Below are 19,213 nucleotides of genomic sequence, written 5' to 3'. Positions count from 1 at the left end.
CCCCCCCCAACCCCGGTGGACCGGCAGGTCCCACTCCGTCCGTCACAAAACATAAATATTCAAAAAGACATCATGTACCTTTTTATGTTTATAGAGATTACATCATCAGATTAACTGGAAACTAAACTATAAATGACTTAAAGGAGCACCAACATCAATCCCACCGTTTAAATTTATATAAACTGCATCAACAGCTTTTATGTTGTTAGTGTTATTGATAAAAGGGATCCTTAACTAATCTGCTGTAGTAATGTTAGTCCATTAATAAAACTGGGGGCCCATTCATCACACTCAGTGGTTAATAATAGTATATCATTATCAGTGAGAGCATTTAAATGGACAGTAAAAACATGAACGCTCACGTGTTCAGTCCAAATGTTTTTACTGCTGCTGTGATACCTCAACTTTCTGTTTATAACGCCGACGATCTAGTTTCTTTGGTGTTATATTGTTTTGATACAACAAATCAGTGTGTATGTACATATGCATTTAGGTTTTTGTATACACTATATGTGCATGTTCATATGTGTATGTGCCTGATTAACTACACCTTTAATTTAAAAATCCATAGTTATTTACATTTCACATAAGTGTTTTCAGTTTTTATTTATTTTTTAACCTAAAGGCAAAAAGGTCTGACACATACTATTTTGAATTTAGGATCCAAAATGACTATTATAGTTTTCCGTTGCTTCATTCAGGGGCACTAAACAGTTAAACATAACTTAAACTACAGTCCAGTGCAACACCATGATGACGTCAAAGGGGGAAAGCAGAGATCAGTCACTTCAGGAATACAGCTGCATGTTTAATGTGCCTTAACATATTAAAGTGTTTGGATGGTCCCTGAGATGTGTCAGTTTGAGACGGCGGCATAAACTCTTATACATTCAGATTTTCATGAAATGTTCATAATATATAATAACCAGTAAGCAGCAAACAAAATCGGATATAATAATAATTTTAGAAAAACTGTTTGTATCCAGATGAGCCTTAAAGAATTCACTGCATTTGTGAAAAAATACACTTAAGTGTCAGTCAATCTGTTTGCGTTAATATAAAATGCCTGAGAGGAATTCCACCTGATTAATATTTGCAACTTGGAAATGGTCCAGTTTGCTTTTGCTGATAAAAAACCCTGGCTGAGGCCACATTCAGTAAAACATTTAACCCATTTATGAGGGACTGGAACAAAATTAACAACCTTCACTGTGAACTCCACTTCATCTAAAGTGTGAAGTGAGACTTCACAGTCATTTCTTCGAGCTTCATGGAAGTCCCCCAAAACCCCTTACTGATCGAATATTTCATCATTTACATATCAAGGGTTTGAGGACGTGGAGATTATTTAGAATTTTGAGCGTTAAAAACGTTCATATTTGAGCCCATCACTCAAATGACACACACGAGCTGGAGAGGCTCATTGACCTCCATTCACCCTTAACAATAATATGAACCCTTTACTTTTCAAAGAGTGCCATCATCCGGTCACACTTTTGTTCATTTCTGCAAATTAAACAGAGGAGTCAGTTATTCTTGTATGACAGACAGGATGAGCTGGTTTCCTAGTTTAACCGTTTACAAGACGAGACAGAGATTTTAAGTATTTAAAAACATCTTATATTTTTATCATGTAACAGACAGACAAAACTAAACTTGTCTGAAATATTGCTAATGACCAGATGTCTGTTTAAGTCTGACTGAAGTTATCACTGTCATCTGTCAGACATCTTCTGAGCCAACAACTGTAGCACTCGCTTATGAAACCAGTGTTGAAATCAAGAGTACTATCAAAACTCTTTTAGTCCAATCATGTCATGACGTATGCAGTATGCAGTAATCATCACACCTTTAGCTTCGTTCCATAAAAAAGAAGAACCAAACCAAACTTTATCAACTATGTACACAGAATATAAATATCCAATCAAGATTAAATTGAACATAATCATAAGTAATGCAGTTTTCAGCTGTGAAATTCCCTGAATGATAGTGTACACCTTTTCAGGTGCAACCAATCAAATAGAAGCTTAAACCAAAGGTTAACTGCCCGAACTGACACCAATTAGTTTTGATTACTTCAGAATAAAACCAGCTGTTTGTGGAAGAGTCCATAAATAGAAGTACAGAATTCCCCATAGTTGAGTTATTTAAAAAAGAGAAAAGCCACAAAGGCTTTCACAACCCAACATACAGCACCAGGACTCTGCCGGACAGCTGAAAAAGGGTTTTCATCTTCCTGAGCAAAAATGAAGTTAATGTTGTCGACTTGAACCTGAAAAGCTCCACCTGTTTGTGCAACTTCTACTTGATTGTCATCAACATTTCAAAGCTAATTAAGTTTTATTGTGTTGGCTGTTTTTGTAAATCTCTTGGCCAGCATAAATCTTACAGTGCTAACTCCCCTCTGCAGCTAAAACGTGACCGAGTAATTTAAAAGTAAATTATTAAATTGCTCACTCAAGGAATTTGTTTTATGAAGTTTGCGAGTTGTTGTTGCACGTGTTGTACACGTGCAATGTTTAAACTAATTAGTGAACTATTAATTTTGGCTGTTGTCTCTTTTCCTGAAAAGAGAGAAGGCTAAATCTGAAAAGAGTATCGCAAAAAAGAACAGAGAGAACCACAAATCCTTTTTCTCAACAACGTAAAAAAACAAAAACAAATATGTACTACTTCCTGCTGAACAGAATGAGCTTCCCAGTTTCAGCTGTGTGGCTGGAGTTCAAGCCTCAGTGGAACAGTTCAGTCTTGGCAGGACATAAGATCATCAAGACCACGTCAGCCGTCAGGAGTATTTTAAGAACTCAATACTGAACTGCTATCAGAGCATTAATACTTCAAGTGAGCGCACAACCGAAGGCTGAACGTGCCAGATGGGGAAAATTACAGGCATTCTTATTGGTTTGGTATCTGTTTAAAACACGTTCTATTTAAATGAACTCCCAATGTGGAGTTCAACTGGCACGTTCTTTCATGAGTGTGGTCTGCTGCTGTTCTCAGGAAGAAATTGGCTTGCATATCTATTTTGTAATGTGCGACATTTGTTTATGTTGTTTTTATTATCGCTAAAACGTTTGCATGGTGCGCTCTTGGAAAGGCCTGTTTTGAAAAACAGATTAAATCTGGTCATGTAAAAAATGCAGGCTGCAGCACCTCGTCCTCTGGCATTCCTCCTGAAGATGCAACACTTTAGACGTCACAAATATGCCCTTTAATAATGACAACAACAACGACGACGATAAAAAAAAAAAGGAAAAGTTGTGTCGTAAAACATCCTGGCAGTTTGCGGCCTGCTATCCGAGCTTGGCTGACCTGTGTATTTGTCGGCCTATTTTCAGATTTGAGTATTTAAAGTGTGTGTGTGTGTGTGTGTGGTCTCCAAAGTGAGGTGCCACAGTGTGACTCAGTGATTCTGTGTCACGCTCCAGATTCACCGACAATAACTTAGTTTGTGTTTGCATGCAGACATGGAAAGAAATCATCCTTATATTGAGAGATAAAGCATAAAGCAGAGAATCCAGTCACATCGCATTAACACTGCTCATTTAACAACAACCGACCGAGTTTTCTATCAAGCTTCTCACTCCGTCAATCTCCAGCTGCTTTCTCTTAAGCTCCTGTACATAAATTACATCTCACGCTTTTAAACCTGTAACATTTGGTGTATCTGCTCAGTAAAAGCCATTTGTGTAGATTTCCCTGTCATCATTTTTCCTACACATTTCCGTACAGTTCAGCTCCCCTGAAGTCCGCAACGTACAAAATAAACCAAATCAAGTCGGCAGTAAAAAGCGAGGAAAGAAGAGTACATTCCTCCCGCGTCGATCCAAAATAATCGTATCCTAATAATTCATCGTTACAGTTACACATGGACTTCCACATGCTGTTGGCAGAACAAACTGTGTCTCGTCTTAAAGGGCGAAGCTGAGCCTCCAGACTGGAGTCAGAATCTGTGTTCTTATTAGCTTCGCTGTTCCTCCATGATGTTGGAAAGGTTACAGGAGCTGGCTGAAATGTCACCAGCATCAAACACCTTCAGGCGTTATGTTTCCGTACCTGCGTGAAACGGGTCACAAAGAGGGATTACCGTGTTGATACTGGAATATGGAGCAAAGTGTAGCTGTTGCCGGTTGTTACCTGGTTATGAGTTATTCAGGAGGAGTAATGGATATTTCTCTGTCACGCTGGAACCTCACGCTGACAAACAAGGCAGGGGGTTTTCATGTGTGACAAATTTTGTTGCAAATAACCCAAAAAAAATCATTTTACTGCGAGATTCCTTGAAGCTTTATCTCCCAACGCAGTGTGACACTCAGCATGTGGATAAGATATAAAAAGGCAGAGGCAGCTCAAACAGCACTGTTTGTTTTATCAGGGACTGTGTCCAGTCCAGCTGTGACCTTTGTGTTTATGTGATACTTGACCCATCAGGGGTTGAGTGGCACAGTGTTTAGCACCATCACTCCTCCAAGGACTCTGCGTTCGAAGCCCTCTTTGTCGAGTTGTGTGTGTTCCTTCAGGGGACTCTGCCTTCCTCCCACAGTCCAAACACAACCTGTTTTAGGTTAATTGGTGACTAAAATTGCCCCGAGGAGTGAGCATGAATGGTTGTTTGTTGCTACACGTGATGAACTGGTGACCTGTCCAGCGTCAGCTGTGATTGGCTCCAGCCACCACCCCCCCCTCCGTGACCCTGATGGATAAACAGCGTAGATAATTAATGGTCCAACCGGTCAGACATGCCGCCAGAATTTATGGTCTAAGAAATAGTTTCAGACATGTTGAGACAAACTTCACTGCAAAACAATAATTTTAAAATGAAAGATTTCAAAAACGAAGTTTGTTAGTTGAGTTTATCTGTGATACAAACATGTTCAGTATAGAGCATCATATCTTAGTTATTTCATTATTAGGGTGTTTTCAGCATCACTGAGGGGTGATAGTTAAATCTCAGCCACATTACAGTGAAGCTCTTTATGAGCTGCTTCAAAATTCTAAACAGGAGAGATTAAGTGTTACCAAACAAAGTCAAAATGATCATTATAAAAACATTACAGCCCTCATAAAGTTCTGGTTGATGTTTGGAAATGTGCCTCACAAGTGTAATCATTAGTGATGACTACAGACTCTGAGGAATCCACTCCTCATTTAACAATAAAAAAAGAGCCAAACTGACAAACAAAAGGGAGACATGGTTTCCTTTCCATTGTGTTCCTTTATTACCATATTTGCGAGATAACTTAATCAGGAAGCAAAAAATATACCAGACAATAAAGTACTAAAAATCTGAGATAGAAATAACACCCCCCTCCCCACCCCAAACACAAAGCGCCTCCCTCCTCCTCCCTCTGCCGTCCTCTGTGGGCTTATGTGGCGTATCGCTTTGTCCACTGTTTGGCTGTTCGGTCATGTTCCGCTCTGTTAGTCGTGTACTGGGTGGCGATGCTTCCCACCAGGGGATCGGCTGAACGGGGTGAAAAAAGAAAAAGAAGAAGTTTAAATCGTTTCTGCATGTGGGGAAACCGAAAGGCGGCCAAGAGAAGACAGCGTCCCTAAATGTTTCTTTCCAATTTACATGTTTGGTTTTGATTGAAATTCTCCAGTCAGATCAACGTAGGGTTGAGCCCCGATGTGATCTTTTATCAAAGCAGAACTCAAGATGGGAACGCAAAAGAAATAACCCCAACTTTTTTCTGTAGCCCTGAAATGCAAAAAATCCCAGCCTGCTTTCAGTCTGAGCGAGAATAGACTGTCCAGATGACGCTGGGTTTCCTGTCAAGGTGTCAGTGTAGGCAGAAATTACCAGCATTTCAGAGGCCTGAGTTTCAGATTCCTCTTCTTTCGTAATATCCAGAAAATGCTTTTCAGGTGCCAGTTTTTGAGAGAGGGGATTTAAATCAATCTGGCTGTAACGACATTATTTCCTCTCCTCCCATCCCCCTCTGTGTCACAGATTTGGTGTCTCACACTGCGACAGTTTGTGCAGAAAATTAACAGTGAATGATTTTTCATCATTCGCTGCCGTCGCCGCTGTTCTCTGCAGCGCAGTGAACACGTAAACATTACAGCTGTGCGGACAGTGTTGTGGTCTTACCTGGGTTACAGTCTGTGAGCAGGGAGCAGATGGACAGCAGCACCTTGGAGATGGTGAGGGCGGGGCTCCAGTTGTCCTTCAGGATGTCCAGGCAGATCACGCCCTGACTGTTGATGTTGCAGTGATAGATCCTCGTACGAAAAGTTACCTGCAGACGTCAAACAGCAGGTTAACACAAGCTGAATCAGTTATTCACGTTATTTACAATGAAGTTCAACGTCAACATTTAAAAAAAAAAAAAAAAAAAAAAAAAACCTCAGTTAACTGAGACCAAGAAAAGAAGCAAATTCTCACAATTTAAGGAAAAAATGACAAAGTATGAATTAGACAGTTTCAGCTTTATGCTCTCTGTTGCTGATGCTTTATGTCACGTCATCACAGCACACACACTGTTCAGCTGCTCACAGCAGGGTGATGGCAGTAATACGTATAGATACAGAGAAAGCTTCCACAGATTCAGACTGACGTACACAACAACATTCCAGTCCAGCGGTATTTAAGTAGAAACTGAACATTACAGAATCATTTTAGGGAAAGTGTGGGAGCTTCCTGTACAGTACGTTTGATCCGTGGGCGACCAAAGCCCTCTAGTGGAGGAAAAATGGAAGTCCAAAATGCCGGGAACCCTCCTCCTGTAAAGATCACTGCACTCAGAGGTTTTGATTTCTGCTTCCTCGTCAGACACCAAGAACCGGCAACCTCTCGTTAACTCATCGTTATGTTGAGGTGGAAAGTTTTGATGTGTTTGCAGGAAATTCACCGATACAACACGGAAAACTAAGTAAGTTGTGAAGGAGTGAGCCGTAGACACCATCAGCTCAAGTTTGGTGATTTGATTTGCAAGTTTAAATCTGCATGAAGCTTCTCCGCTTCAGGTACTTCTAGAGAAGTGGCTTGTTAATTTTTTTTCCTCTCACACTTTACAAGCTCATTTCCTGCTGAGGTTCTCACTGAAAACATAACTTTCCGTTCACACACGCTTCAGCCTGTCATGTATTCTGTGAAAAACATATTAGAGAGCTATGAAATATGTGAAAAACATGATTTTACTTGAATGCAGAGCAAAGAGCAGAAAGAAACAGCACAATACAAAATAACTGTTTAATTTATTTTCTTCTGTTGCTTTTGGTCGTTTTTCCACGAAGAGCAATATCTATTTTTATTACACCCACTTTTTCATCCCACTGGAAATGGGACAATAGTGTTTTTATCATCAGAATTGGCATTTTCATTGCCCCCTTAATGACCACATTTGTTATCTAATTGGTGTAAATTATCCTGTGGGGGAAAAACAAATGAACCTGCATCCATCTCATCATTTGTACAGACTGCAGAAAACAGCCCACTGAATGTCTAACTGCCGTTCACAGCCAAAGCTGCAACAACAAAATATTTCCTATTATGAAGGCGAATTACTGGGCTTCTGTAAAACTGATTTTTTAAGCCCTTTTTAATTTAATACCACATGGACTTTTCATACCAACAGGTATGAAAAAAAAAAATAAATAATAATAATTCAATACTTTTACTCTTTCGGTTCCCACAGTGAACTGAAGTCGGTGTTTTAAAGACTTTCAAAGATAACCTGCAATAAATGGGAAGAAAAAGAATAAACCCATGTTGAAGTAGCTTCATGTTGGATTTTCTATGAATTATGTAAGCAGGGTAAAAGGTGTCCGTCTTATTTCTGAGCTGACATCACACACTGTCAGCAGCACCATCCAACATTTATATGAAATGGTCTCCAGACGACACTCATCACACTCTTCCCTGTTTGAGCAGCATTAAATAGTCTTCTTGGTGTGAGTGTCTGAGACAAAGTACAGGAGGCCACATTGTTGTCTTTGGTCTCATTAAGGCTGTGTTGTGGAAAAAAAAAACAAAACAAAACAATGAAAAATGTTTTCAGATAGAAGCTCATGACTAAAAACTTCAATGAGTGTTTCCTAATGAGTCAAACTCAGAGCTGCACAATGAATCATGTGGTCAGCTGCTGTTTTTTGTGGAAAGATAAAATATGTCAACATGTTGCTGATTGTTGTTGGCATGATAAAACGTCAAGTTGGTGCAGAGACCTCCTGGAACTTTAATCATATCTCACACACACACACACGGAAAATTGCATCATTGCAGCCTGATAATTTTTCACTGAAAAGGAAACACAAAAACACTTTCCAGCTGAAATCATGTGGCATATCACAACCCTAACATCGTGCAGCCCTGGTCAACTGAAGTGTTTCTCTAATGTCAGGTTAAATATATCTGCACAGCAGAGGTTCATTTTCTTCTCTCCAGTTATGTTCAATAATAAAAATCTTATGAAGCCACAATCCATCACACGCTTCGGCCCGACACAGCACCTCACACTGTCTTCACACAGGGACGTTTTGTTGGGCTCAGTACCTTGGGGGGTTTGAAGGGGTAGTCTGGCGTGAAGGCGATGTCCAGGAAGAAGACGCCTCCCTCGTACACGGAGCCCGGTGGTCCCAGGATGGTCGACCGCCACTCATAGATGTTGTCTCCTTTTGGCCCAGCACTGCACACAGAAACATCAGCTCAATAATCAGTTAGTGTTTATCTGTACGGGAGATCACACTGTTGATCAATAATTCTGAGGAACAAAAACAACACAGAGGAAATCCTGAGTACAAACAGATTTGCCAAAAGTGGAGAAAATAATCTTTTAAAAAGTCATGGGGGAGACAAAGGAAAGATGACACCCACACACTGAGGAAGTGTGACAACAGAGCAACGTTGATTATGTGATGTGGCTCCCTCAAATAAACACAACTGGAGCATGTGGGAGTTGGACTTTTTCACCTCCTTCTACATTAAAAAACAAAAACAAAACAGAAAGTGACTATAAATACAGCTTCAGTTCAAGATTTTCTCCACGTGTCACTTTTTGGAAGTTCGTTTGGAAGTTTGGAAACCGTCATTCAGCAGAAATAGTTTTTCTATGAAACATTTCCACACACGGGCTCGAGGGAAGAGTGGCATTAGTCAAAACTCCACTGTGGACGCATTAACACTCCTTCGTTCGTTTCTGCAGAGCGGCGCCGACAGTCACATTCTCTTCTGAGCGCTCCGTGCAGGAGATGGTTCACTTCAAAGCAGATCCCCAGTGATGTGTCATGATCTGTAATCTGTATTGATCTTTCTCCTCAAAGCAGCTCAGCCTTCATCCATTTCACATGCAGAATGTGGCGCTGTGGGGGGGGGGCCATAACAGTATTGATCCAGGAGTCCCGGGGTGAAGGCAGATGTTGTGCACTGGTGCCTTTTTTGATCAACGTGAACGCGGATACTTTGCAGAGTTTCAGGCGCATTTACGACACAAGAAGATCAATTCAGAATTAATTAAAAGGCCGCTGAGAGAGAAAAGAACTTCACGTTATCTACATTCATGATTGGTCTTTAAGGGGAACAAGACTGCAGGATCAGTTCATTCTGATGTGTTTGATGTACCTCAGTTTCAGCTATCAAACAACTTTACCAGGAATTAAACAGCGTGCTGCAGAATCTCCACGCAGTCATGACTACACTGGTCTGAAGGAACAAACAATGAAACGAGCTCCAGGATGGCAGGTTTTATCTGATATATCATTTAGTATTCAGATGAACTGTTTTACATCGTTTTATTATTTATATATTTGTGTTTTCTGCAGATATCACTTTGAGCTCTGACAAATTATGTTTTCTAATTGATGGATGGAGAAAAATAAGCAGCAGATTGATCAAAAAAGAAAAGACTCATTAGTTGCAGCTGTAACTTTTACAATTAAAGCGCAGGCAGCAGTAACAGTCACGCAGGTTCTGTCTGATATAGACAGAGGAAAGAGAAAAACAGAACTGGCTTCACTTCCATGAATACCAATAAAATAAAAGGTTCATTCCTCTTTATGAGTGAAGTTAATTTTGGGTATATGCTCTCGCTAATTAAATTAGCTGCATTAGAATATAATAGGAGGCAGTCAATTAAATGTGGCTTTTAATCCATCATGTGCTGAGGCAGGTTGTATTTTAAGCTGTCACACTTCAGCGATGTAATTAATTGACCCATTATAAATTTGCCTAAATGGTGGAGCTGCTAAAACTTTCAGTTACCGTAACTTTCAGCTGCCATTTATCCTTAATTCGCCATTCAAACCACTAATTTAACTAAGAACATTATCTGAGGAACTTGCACCAGATACAGCTCGCTGTTTGTTTCCTGCCTTGTGGAATTATCAGTGAACAGAAGTATTAGGCAATATTTTAAGGTGTCCAGAAAATACTGATACCTCAGAGAAAAATAAAGAAAAACAAACAAACAAAAAAAAGATCATTTTGCAGCAATCCTCCCATTTACAATTACTGAGACGATCCACTGAATCGCATATTTCAAAACCTTTGTGCTATGTGGTAAACACACATTTGTTCACGGCAGCTGCTTCCCTGCTGTAAACTCACAGCTTGACTTTTATAAACAGACAAACTTTCAAGTTCGCTGCTTGCCAGTGGGGTGGCAGGTAGACAGAACAAAAAGGAAAGTTCTAGTTTTGTTGGCTGATGCTGGTTTTCCCACCAAGAATGAGCTCATGTTGTTTCCTTCATGCATGAGAAAAAGTCTGAAGCAAAGTAGCAGCAGTGACGACCAAAAAACAACAACAAAAACTTGTCGTAGAAATGTGGTTTTAAGGCCGTGCCTGGGAAGAAACACCTTTTCTTTCATTTAGCTGAAAATATGCAGACATGGTTCAATTCTGTACACGTTCTGTGGCCTGAGGTTTCTTGTTTGATTTGCTGAGCTGCAGTGGGAGCGTCTCTTTTTCTCTCCCCCTTCTCTGAGAGGTCAGAGGTCACACTCAGCTGCAGAACAGCAGCGAGGGCTTCAGTGATTCGCCTCAGGCCGCTGCAGGAAGGAGGAGCCCTGCTGCACACCATCAGGTCTGATCAGACTTTGGTGCAGCTGCAGAAATCATCCTTAAATATCAGACAATTTCAGACTGACTGTTTCTTTAATAGTTAAAACGACGTGGTATAATATCTGTTATCTTATAAACAGAAATAACAATTCTGCCATTAGAGAAGCTGGAATCATCAAATGCTGCATTTGAGCTTGAAACACAACAATTTGAGCATCAGTTCATTTTGTATCAATAAATTGATTTCCTTGGAAAAATTATATGAAGATGTGTTTGTTTTAATATTTCTACAGCTTTAATGGTGCATCATAATTCGCCGTGCTAAATAGAAACAAGTTCTATCAAATTAATAAACACAGGAGTACTTGTGCTGCCCACACAGATAAACTGTGCCAATGTAATCTGAACTCCATGAGGTGAATCTGCAGAACATAAAAGTCAAAGACGTCTACAAAGATTTGGCCGATTCTCCGATTCATTTTCCAAATTAAAAACAGGCAGCATTCAACAAGAAGGTCAGTGTGTTCGCCCAAATCTTAACAAAGAAACGCATGTTTTTCAGTTCAAAGGTTCAAGGAAGAGTAGAGGGACGTCAGTGAGGGGTGACTGTCCCAGTCCCTCTGATGTTGACCTGAAGGACGAGTACGACCAACAGCAACAACCCAAATCTGTCAGGCCGGAGTGACAGCTTTAGATTAACACTGAACAGGGAATAAACTATTCAGACAAACGTTCTCCATGTGGAGCAGATACAACAACATCTCAGCCAGCAGGACAAGCTGAAGATCTCATGACTGCTAAGAGTGGAAGATTTACGCTGGAGAAGCACTGGATCTGTTGCAGCTGTGGAGCGTCACGGTTTGCATTTCGGCGCCTGTGTTAACGAATTAGAGCAGAAAAACTGGCTGCGTGACACGGCGGATCTCTGGACTCTCCAGATCCCCAACAGCCGCTAACGTGGGCACCAGAATGAAAACCAAGACGTTCTGCAGATCTCAAAGTCTCAGCTGCTTTTTGTTTGGAGTTGTTTAGTTGTGTTTTTTTAGCACCACCACTTTTCATTTCAGTGTCCACGTCAATGGATTTGCGCTGACACACAGCCTGTGCGACGTGCATCTCTTCGTGATTTATTTCCTGCAGAGATCATTTTAACTTCATACCACCGATACTACAGCTGAGTTTAGCAGCTGCATGTGGACAGAGACATTTCAGAGACACCGTCTCAAATTAATTTGACATTTGAATGTATAAGAAGAGAAATGGAACATTCAGGTGTGCTAACTGTATGTAAACATGGAGCAGCAGCAGAAAAACATGATGTGTGTAACACACACACACACAACACTGATCCTGTGTGTCCGCCATGATGCAGCAAACAGCAGTAATTAGAAGCACAGGCTGGCTGACATTTTGACATTATTCCAGCAATATTACACAGAATAAACATTTTCCACTATCGTCTCTGCTTTTGGGCTGGATGTGATATTTAGAGACATTATATCATATTTTGGAGACATTTTCCATCAAAAAATAAATGTAGAAATGAACGTAATTTGAAAAAAATCTCATAAACTCCATGCAGACAAATTGAGCTGACAACAGCAGGGAATCACACAACACCAATCCAGAATGTCTCCCGCGTTGGGCATTACCAAAAAAAACAAACAAAAAAAACAAACAAACAAACAAACAAGCAAACAAATGAACCAATCAAACAGCAAAGCTCACCTGCAGTTTGGCGGAGGGTCCAGTGTGATGTCAGCCAGCTCTTTCTGAATCCTGCACACAAAAAGGAATCGAAATCACTTCAATCTGCTAAGAAACACACGGTCAGAAATATCACACCCCTGACGGTCCATTCCTGATCTTCACGCCTTTATTGTGAAACCTGATTTACATTGTGGTTTACTTACTCAGTCTGTCAGTAATTATCACAAATTCTGCTGCTTGCAAACAGTGACTAATGATTGTGAAAGTAAGCATGTGAGAAATGATCTGTTATTTGTCCAGATGAGAAAAAAGGGAAGCTTTGTGTCACTCACTATAAACACAGAAAATCTTATGACTGTGTAGATTGTGGTCTAGTGGAGTTGCTCGAAGAAGAAATTATCATGCGTTTTTTTGCTCAGATTTTTTCCTATGAGAGCTGAACAGTGATGCAGAAGGAAGCTCTGGAAAACACAGCTTCATCTGAAATTTACCGCTGAATACTCAGACAATCAGATTTCCAGCTGCAATGGAAGTATGTCACCGTGGCGTCAAATTTTGTCTATTTCTGTCTATCTATGTAAGAAATGAACTAAATGGAACCACAGCTGCTTGTTCCATTGTTAAAAGCCGTTTGGTGTCACTGGCTTTGGCTTTCACGAGCAGAAGGAAATGCTAAATACTGTGAGAGGTCAGAAAATGAAACTGTACAATCCAGAGTTTGTGTTTTTACCTCTTGGCGCTGGTGGAAAGCAGCTTGGAGGTCTTGCTCATGCTGGCTTTGCTCTCCCGTTTCTTCTTGCAAGGTGTGTCCCTCTGTCTGGTTTGGCTGGAGGAAGGCGGCGATGAGGAAGAGCTGGTGCTGGCACGCGAATCCTCATCCGACATACCGGTTTGGATTGAAGAAGAGCCGGAACCTGAGGCAGGAATCAACACGGCAAAGTAAGGTATCAAAATAATGCCACACCTGCAGCCTCTCTAAGATTTGATATAGCTGAAGGTGATCTGACCACAACTGCTGAAGTGAAGCAAGTGTTGTTCAAAAACGCTAATTTTAACGATTTCATAAGCAACTGGTGGTGATCTGCCCAGACAGCTCATAGAGCTGCATTAGATCAGCACCCCAGGGCGAATTTCAGACGTTTGCTCTTTTCTGAAGTGAAAATAAAGTAAATACAGCAGCAAACAGACATTAAAATGCTGCTACTTTTTATTTATTGAACTTAAAAATAGAAAAACATGAATTAATTAATGCGGCATGTGGTAACTATATCTATACTTAGTAATCCCCCCCCCCCTTTTTTTGGCAGATACTGCAGCTTTCACACACTTCTTGTTGCTGCCAATGTCTTTCTATTTTCACCCACTCCTCGTTCTGCGGATCCTTCTGCAAGTGCTGAGATTTTTTTGGCTGTGTTACTGCACAGGGTTAGGTAATCGTCTGTGTCTTCACACTGTCATTAGCAGCGATCACCAGCAGACCATCCAATCTCCTCTGGTGGAGGAATGCAGGTGTGGGGCGGGGGGAGTGGAACTTTCTCTGCCTTTCCAGTATCAGATTTGAAATGTTTATATAGTCCATCTCCCAGTCGGGGCTGCTGTCAGGAACCTGCACTTTGTGTGCAGTTTGTGTGTTTTTGTCTCTTATAACATGCAAAAGCGAACTCTGCATTGGATAACTGAGAAATGATTTCACATCAACTGTGAATAACTGCAGCAATTTCCTCCAAATACTCACAAGAACGGGTCCTGCAGCATCAGACCTGGTGCTGTTCCATAAACTAACCCCCCCACAGCTGCTTTAATCGAGATCAAGCTCATCAAGTCACACAAAGGGAGAAGAGGAACCACGGTCACATGTGGCTCGTGGACCAAGTGGACCAGCAGTCAAGTACACTGACTAAAAAGCTTCCTCGAGTTTCTTTAGGTAGTTTACGGACAATTTTGATGTTTGCACAGGATCGTTGTTTTCCAGATGTCGGCGTCTTTTTAGCTGAAGTGTATTCACTGACTGCACGAAAGCACTCAGAATACTTTCAAGCATTGTTTTCCATTAGAACTGCAGTGGCTAATTGACAGAAATTTGTCAAAAGCAGAAAAAAAAAAGGTTGATTTCTCGCTGAGTGAATCATCATTGGAATAGCTGATAATGATGATAAATAACTTGTGCCGCTTGCTGCCAAACAAGCAGAAGGGTGGGGGTGTTTACCAAGAGCCCGTTTGGCAGGTTGTCCAAATAATTGCAGGTCACAATTACTGACCCCACGACCTTTCACTTTTAAAGTTAAACAGCACGCTCATATTCAAACATAAATAAATCAACAATTCAACTTTTCGTGCCTTTAACATCACAAAAAGCAGTTTAGTTCTCAGTAAAAGACTTTGCAGGATAAGAAGTTGAAGTCACAGAGATGGTTTTTCTCCAAACTCAGTAATTTCACTGGCTGATGGTCAGTCAGGATAAAGTCGCTGTGTTTCAGAGTAAACACCGTTTCTGTCAACAACAACAACCATCGTTGGTGTGACTCTTTTATGACAGCTGTGTACAAAAAGTCGGTGTATTTGTTATGTGTTAAATGAAACTCATCTGTTCCGCAGCGTGTTGTGTGTCTGTTGTGTGTTTTTCGGAGGGGGGGGGGGGGGGGCTAACAAAGCTGTTGACGTTAGCTTATGTTTCCGTGAACAAACTGCCGTTAGCCGACAAGCTAGCTGGGTGAACGGTTACCCGTGAAGCTAACACCGACTACCAACACAATGTGGACGAGCTGTCGGTGGTTGTCGCTTCGATCGGCGTTTATTCACACAGCTGCCAGCCCCAACAACAACAACAACAACAACAACAACACATCCACCACAAACCGTGAACTCCGACAGATTCAGGCCCGACGACTTCCCGGCTCCAACTACTTCTTGGAGCACCGTGTGTGTGTGTGTGTGTGTGTGTGTGTCTGTGGGGGGGACCTGCCCGATAAGCATCCTTGTCAAGTGAACCGCGACACAAACACAAATTTAACACAATAACACACACAGTGTGTGGTGTGTGTCGGCTGTGTGTGGCTAAGACCGGAGTGCTGGCGGCTGTCCGTACGAGCTGAACCCGACAACGGAGCCTTCAGCCGCGGCAGCCGGGGAGCCTCCTCCGGTGACTCCAGCAAATAGCCGGAGCCCGTTTTCCGAGCGCTCGGCCGACCTCGGCCGTCTTGCTTTTTCTGGCCCCCCGCCCCGCTCCTCCACCCGGGGGAGGAAGGGGGGCACACACCGGGGCGGCGGTCCGGTCCGTGTGTCCCGGCTCGGCGGTGAAATATTGTCCCGAAACGGCAGCGTTCGTCCGGCCGAGCCGACTTACCCGTCTATTGTGTCTGGACCTCCGCCTCAGTCTGCCTGCTGCCTGTCGCCCTCTGCGGAACGGAAGTAGCCTGCCGCGGCTGCAGGGGGCTGAGCCGCCCCGGTCCTCCTCCGGTCCTCCTCCGGAGGAAAACATGTGCGTTTAATTCACATTAAACATCCACAACACTTTTTATCTGATCACATCTGCCTCTGTTTTCAGAGCACCTGTTATGAGACGTTGGGTTTCTTTTAATGAAGCGACATAAAAATGTTAATAACAACCGAAAATTAAAAATATATCCTGTTCATCTAAAAGCTACATTAACTCCAGAAAATCTGAGCTTCTTCTGTCTCACTGGACTGTTTTATAATCCACCAGATTTATCTGCAGATTCCTATTTTTGGATAGAAAACATCAGAGGTTACAAAGTGGGACAGTCTGTTAATCCCATAATGAGATTCATTGAAAAGTTTGTTGGCAGGAAATTTCTTTCAAAGGTCAAATCAGGTCAAAGATTTAAACTTCTCTCTTGTTTTGATTGATTTTCAATTTACCAAACAAAGTAGATATTCATAAAATAAATAAAAGTAATGAGCCCAACCTCCGATAAAACCCTGCTGAAAGGACTGAGTATTAATAATCTATTGATATATAACTAAAAAAATCAGAAAGGCATTGTGTGCATTGAATTCAGATTTACTGATATTAGGTGTGTGCTGTTAAATTTAATGGGAGTATTTTACAGTCATCCCTTTTCCTGAAGAAACGCTGTGGCGTGTTGTTTACTATGTCGAGGCCGGCTTATTTCACAGAGCTCCAGCTATGACTAAGCTGCTGCATCAGTGGCCATAGAAACTGAAAAACCACCTGAAGTGACCACAAGCCTGTGGATGCATCTGAGACGTACTCATAACAAAACACTGAAAATATGTATTGTTCGTCTCCTGGTTAGTGTAGAAAGTTTCAATCTCTGCTCTCTCTGCTCACATCACGTGCAGCCAACACCTGAAAACCTGCTTTTGTATAAAAAAAATATTTTTACATCTCTGATTCCAGTACAAATAAATGAGATGTAAAGGAGGAAAGGCCCGCTGCATCAGTTACCTGCTGGTGGATACGTCAGCTGAAAAGCTCAGCGTGACATTTTAGCCTTACGGGACTTTCTCCCCATTTCTCATTTCTTCATTTATTAATTTCCATGTAGTTTCTGTAAATTTACAGAAAGAAGAGACCTTGTCACAATTCACCGGCTCGTTATCAAACACCTGATGTCTGATTCACTGAGTTATCAGATCTTTATTTCACCGTGGTCTTGACGAGGCCACTAACCACAAAGAGTCACGACGGAGCAGCTTGAGGCAGTTTTAGGATCCAGAAAAGGTTCATTCACGATGAATAAAGGCGCCCAACGCCCAACGATCTAATCCTTCCATCTCCTCCCTGCCAAGTGTACACACAGTTGTTGTTTCAGTACCTGTCATATTTATCCGGTCAGAAGATTTATCACATTTAAGAGAAGCAGGTTTTTGTGTTGGTGTTAACACCAGAATCACATCTGGAAACCCTCATTAAAAAAGGGAGAGGAAAAGTTTAAAAGCTTTCCTTTATGTGATTCATTTAGAGCACCAAAACAGAACAAAGAAATCCTGCTTTCTGCATTCATAGGTAGAAGTAAACTTACTTCTCACTCTGGCTCTGATTATTATGATAAGATCGTTTTACATCCCCCAGCTGAATGCCCTTTATCCTTTTGACAAACAGCCAGAGGAAAAGATGAAGCTGAATTTGGCACATCACCAATTTTAAGTGAATTTACACAAAACTTTATGAAAAGGAGCATTGATCTATTTCACCTTTATTCGAGTTAATAGAATTTTATCACAGGTCATGATATATCTAATACCTTATACCGTGTTCAGTATAGATTCTATTTATCGCAGTCACACTTATCTGATGAAACTCTCACTAAATATTATCTCACATATACTCTATTGATTATTAATGTCTTGATTGGAAATCATGTATTGAGAACAAGAGAAGGAGACAGACATTTTTTTTTATTTATTCAGGAAAGAAAATTAGCACTAAACCAGTTGATGCTGAGATAAGTTGGTAAAAACGCTGTGCAGGCTTCACTGTCTGCAGAAAATGCGTGATTGTCCATTTCACGGTGATTCTTCTGAGAGTGGAGTGGTTTTATTGACATGTCGTTCCTTCAGAGTCAGGCTACATTAAAAATGGATTTAAGTACATTAAAGAGCGTCCTCGCCATCATGATTGTGACCAAGCTCTTAACTTTGACACCTTCACAGCTCATATCTGGATCATCATCCGAACACAACTGCCTCCTTTGGCCCAAAGGTCTGTCAATCCATGAAATTTTATGGAGATCCATTCATGACTTTCCTCGATATCGTGCTGACCGACAGCTTGGGAGATGAAAACATCACACCTCTTGGTGATAAAGCAGCGAGATACTGCAGAGTGGGAGCAGTAATGCACCACGCCCCAGTTAGGCCGACACAGCGGAGTGATAAGACGTATGTGTGCGCTGACGTCTCTGCCTGTAAAGTTTTATAGCCGTGTGTGCGAGACATAAAGTCCTGCGGTGAGTCCTGGACTCAGAGAATGGGAGATCAGCGGAAAAGGTGTAAATATTTGAGAATATAGCCGAACAACAAATCCCAGAGAGAGCCAAGCAGTTTTTTTGTTTTTTTTTTTTCTCACAAGCCAACCACAGTGTGTTTTATTGGGTGCTTCAGTAATACAAGTGCACAACAAACCACTCTGCAATTGCAGAGGTGGCGGGTAGCCAGTAAATATACAAGTCCTGCCTCTGTCACGGGCAGACCTATACTTTTGTGGTCTGCCTCAAAAGCCTTAGAAAAAATACATACAGTACAAACAAAATCAGAGGAAGTTAAAAAGCATGAAGGGTCCATTGATGCAAACCTTCCCGTTCCATGCAGATAACATGTTGATGACAAATACAAAAAACAAAACAAAGAAAAGAAATAAACAAGGAAAATAAAGTAAAGGCATATATTCTGCATGTTTGTTCAGGTGCCACTAAGAAAATGAGGGTACATACTGTATAGCTGGAGGACAATGCGTATGATAATAATAATATTCTGTGTTTTTTCTCCAATACAATACTTCCAACATTCAGATATTGGA

At 41.3% G+C, this 19,213-nt stretch overlaps 1 protein-coding gene across 2 annotated transcripts; it reads right to left on the bottom strand.

Annotated features, from left to right (window-relative positions):
- Positions 1-5,234: 5,234 nt before the first annotated feature.
- Positions 5,235-16,163, bottom strand: LOC115044871 (ubiquitin-conjugating enzyme E2 E1-like). 2 transcript variants are annotated; one of them, XM_029504170.1, is made up of 6 exons: positions 16,055-16,163; positions 13,442-13,625; positions 12,730-12,780; positions 8,498-8,630; positions 6,095-6,242; positions 5,237-5,464 (listed from the first exon to the last, which is right to left on the bottom strand). In XM_029504170.1, exons 2-6 carry the CDS (start codon positions 13,594-13,596, stop codon positions 5,367-5,369), a joined length of 585 nt encoding a protein of 194 aa, XP_029360030.1. In that variant the 5' UTR covers positions 13,597-13,625; positions 16,055-16,163; the 3' UTR covers positions 5,237-5,366. The 2 variants fall into 2 exon arrangements, with proteins under 2 accessions (XP_029360031.1, XP_029360030.1); XM_029504171.1 differs by lacking the exon at positions 16,055-16,163 and having other exon boundaries at positions 5,235-5,464; positions 13,442-13,624.
- Between the last annotated feature and the right edge of the window lie 3,050 nt (positions 16,164-19,213).

This window comes from Echeneis naucrates, chromosome 6, assembly GCF_900963305.1.
Source record: "Echeneis naucrates chromosome 6, fEcheNa1.1, whole genome shotgun sequence".
Taxonomy (NCBI): domain Eukaryota; kingdom Metazoa; phylum Chordata; class Actinopteri; order Carangiformes; family Echeneidae; genus Echeneis; species Echeneis naucrates.
Note: the sequence above shows the minus strand (reverse complement) of the source record. Positions and strands in the feature narration are given on the sequence as shown.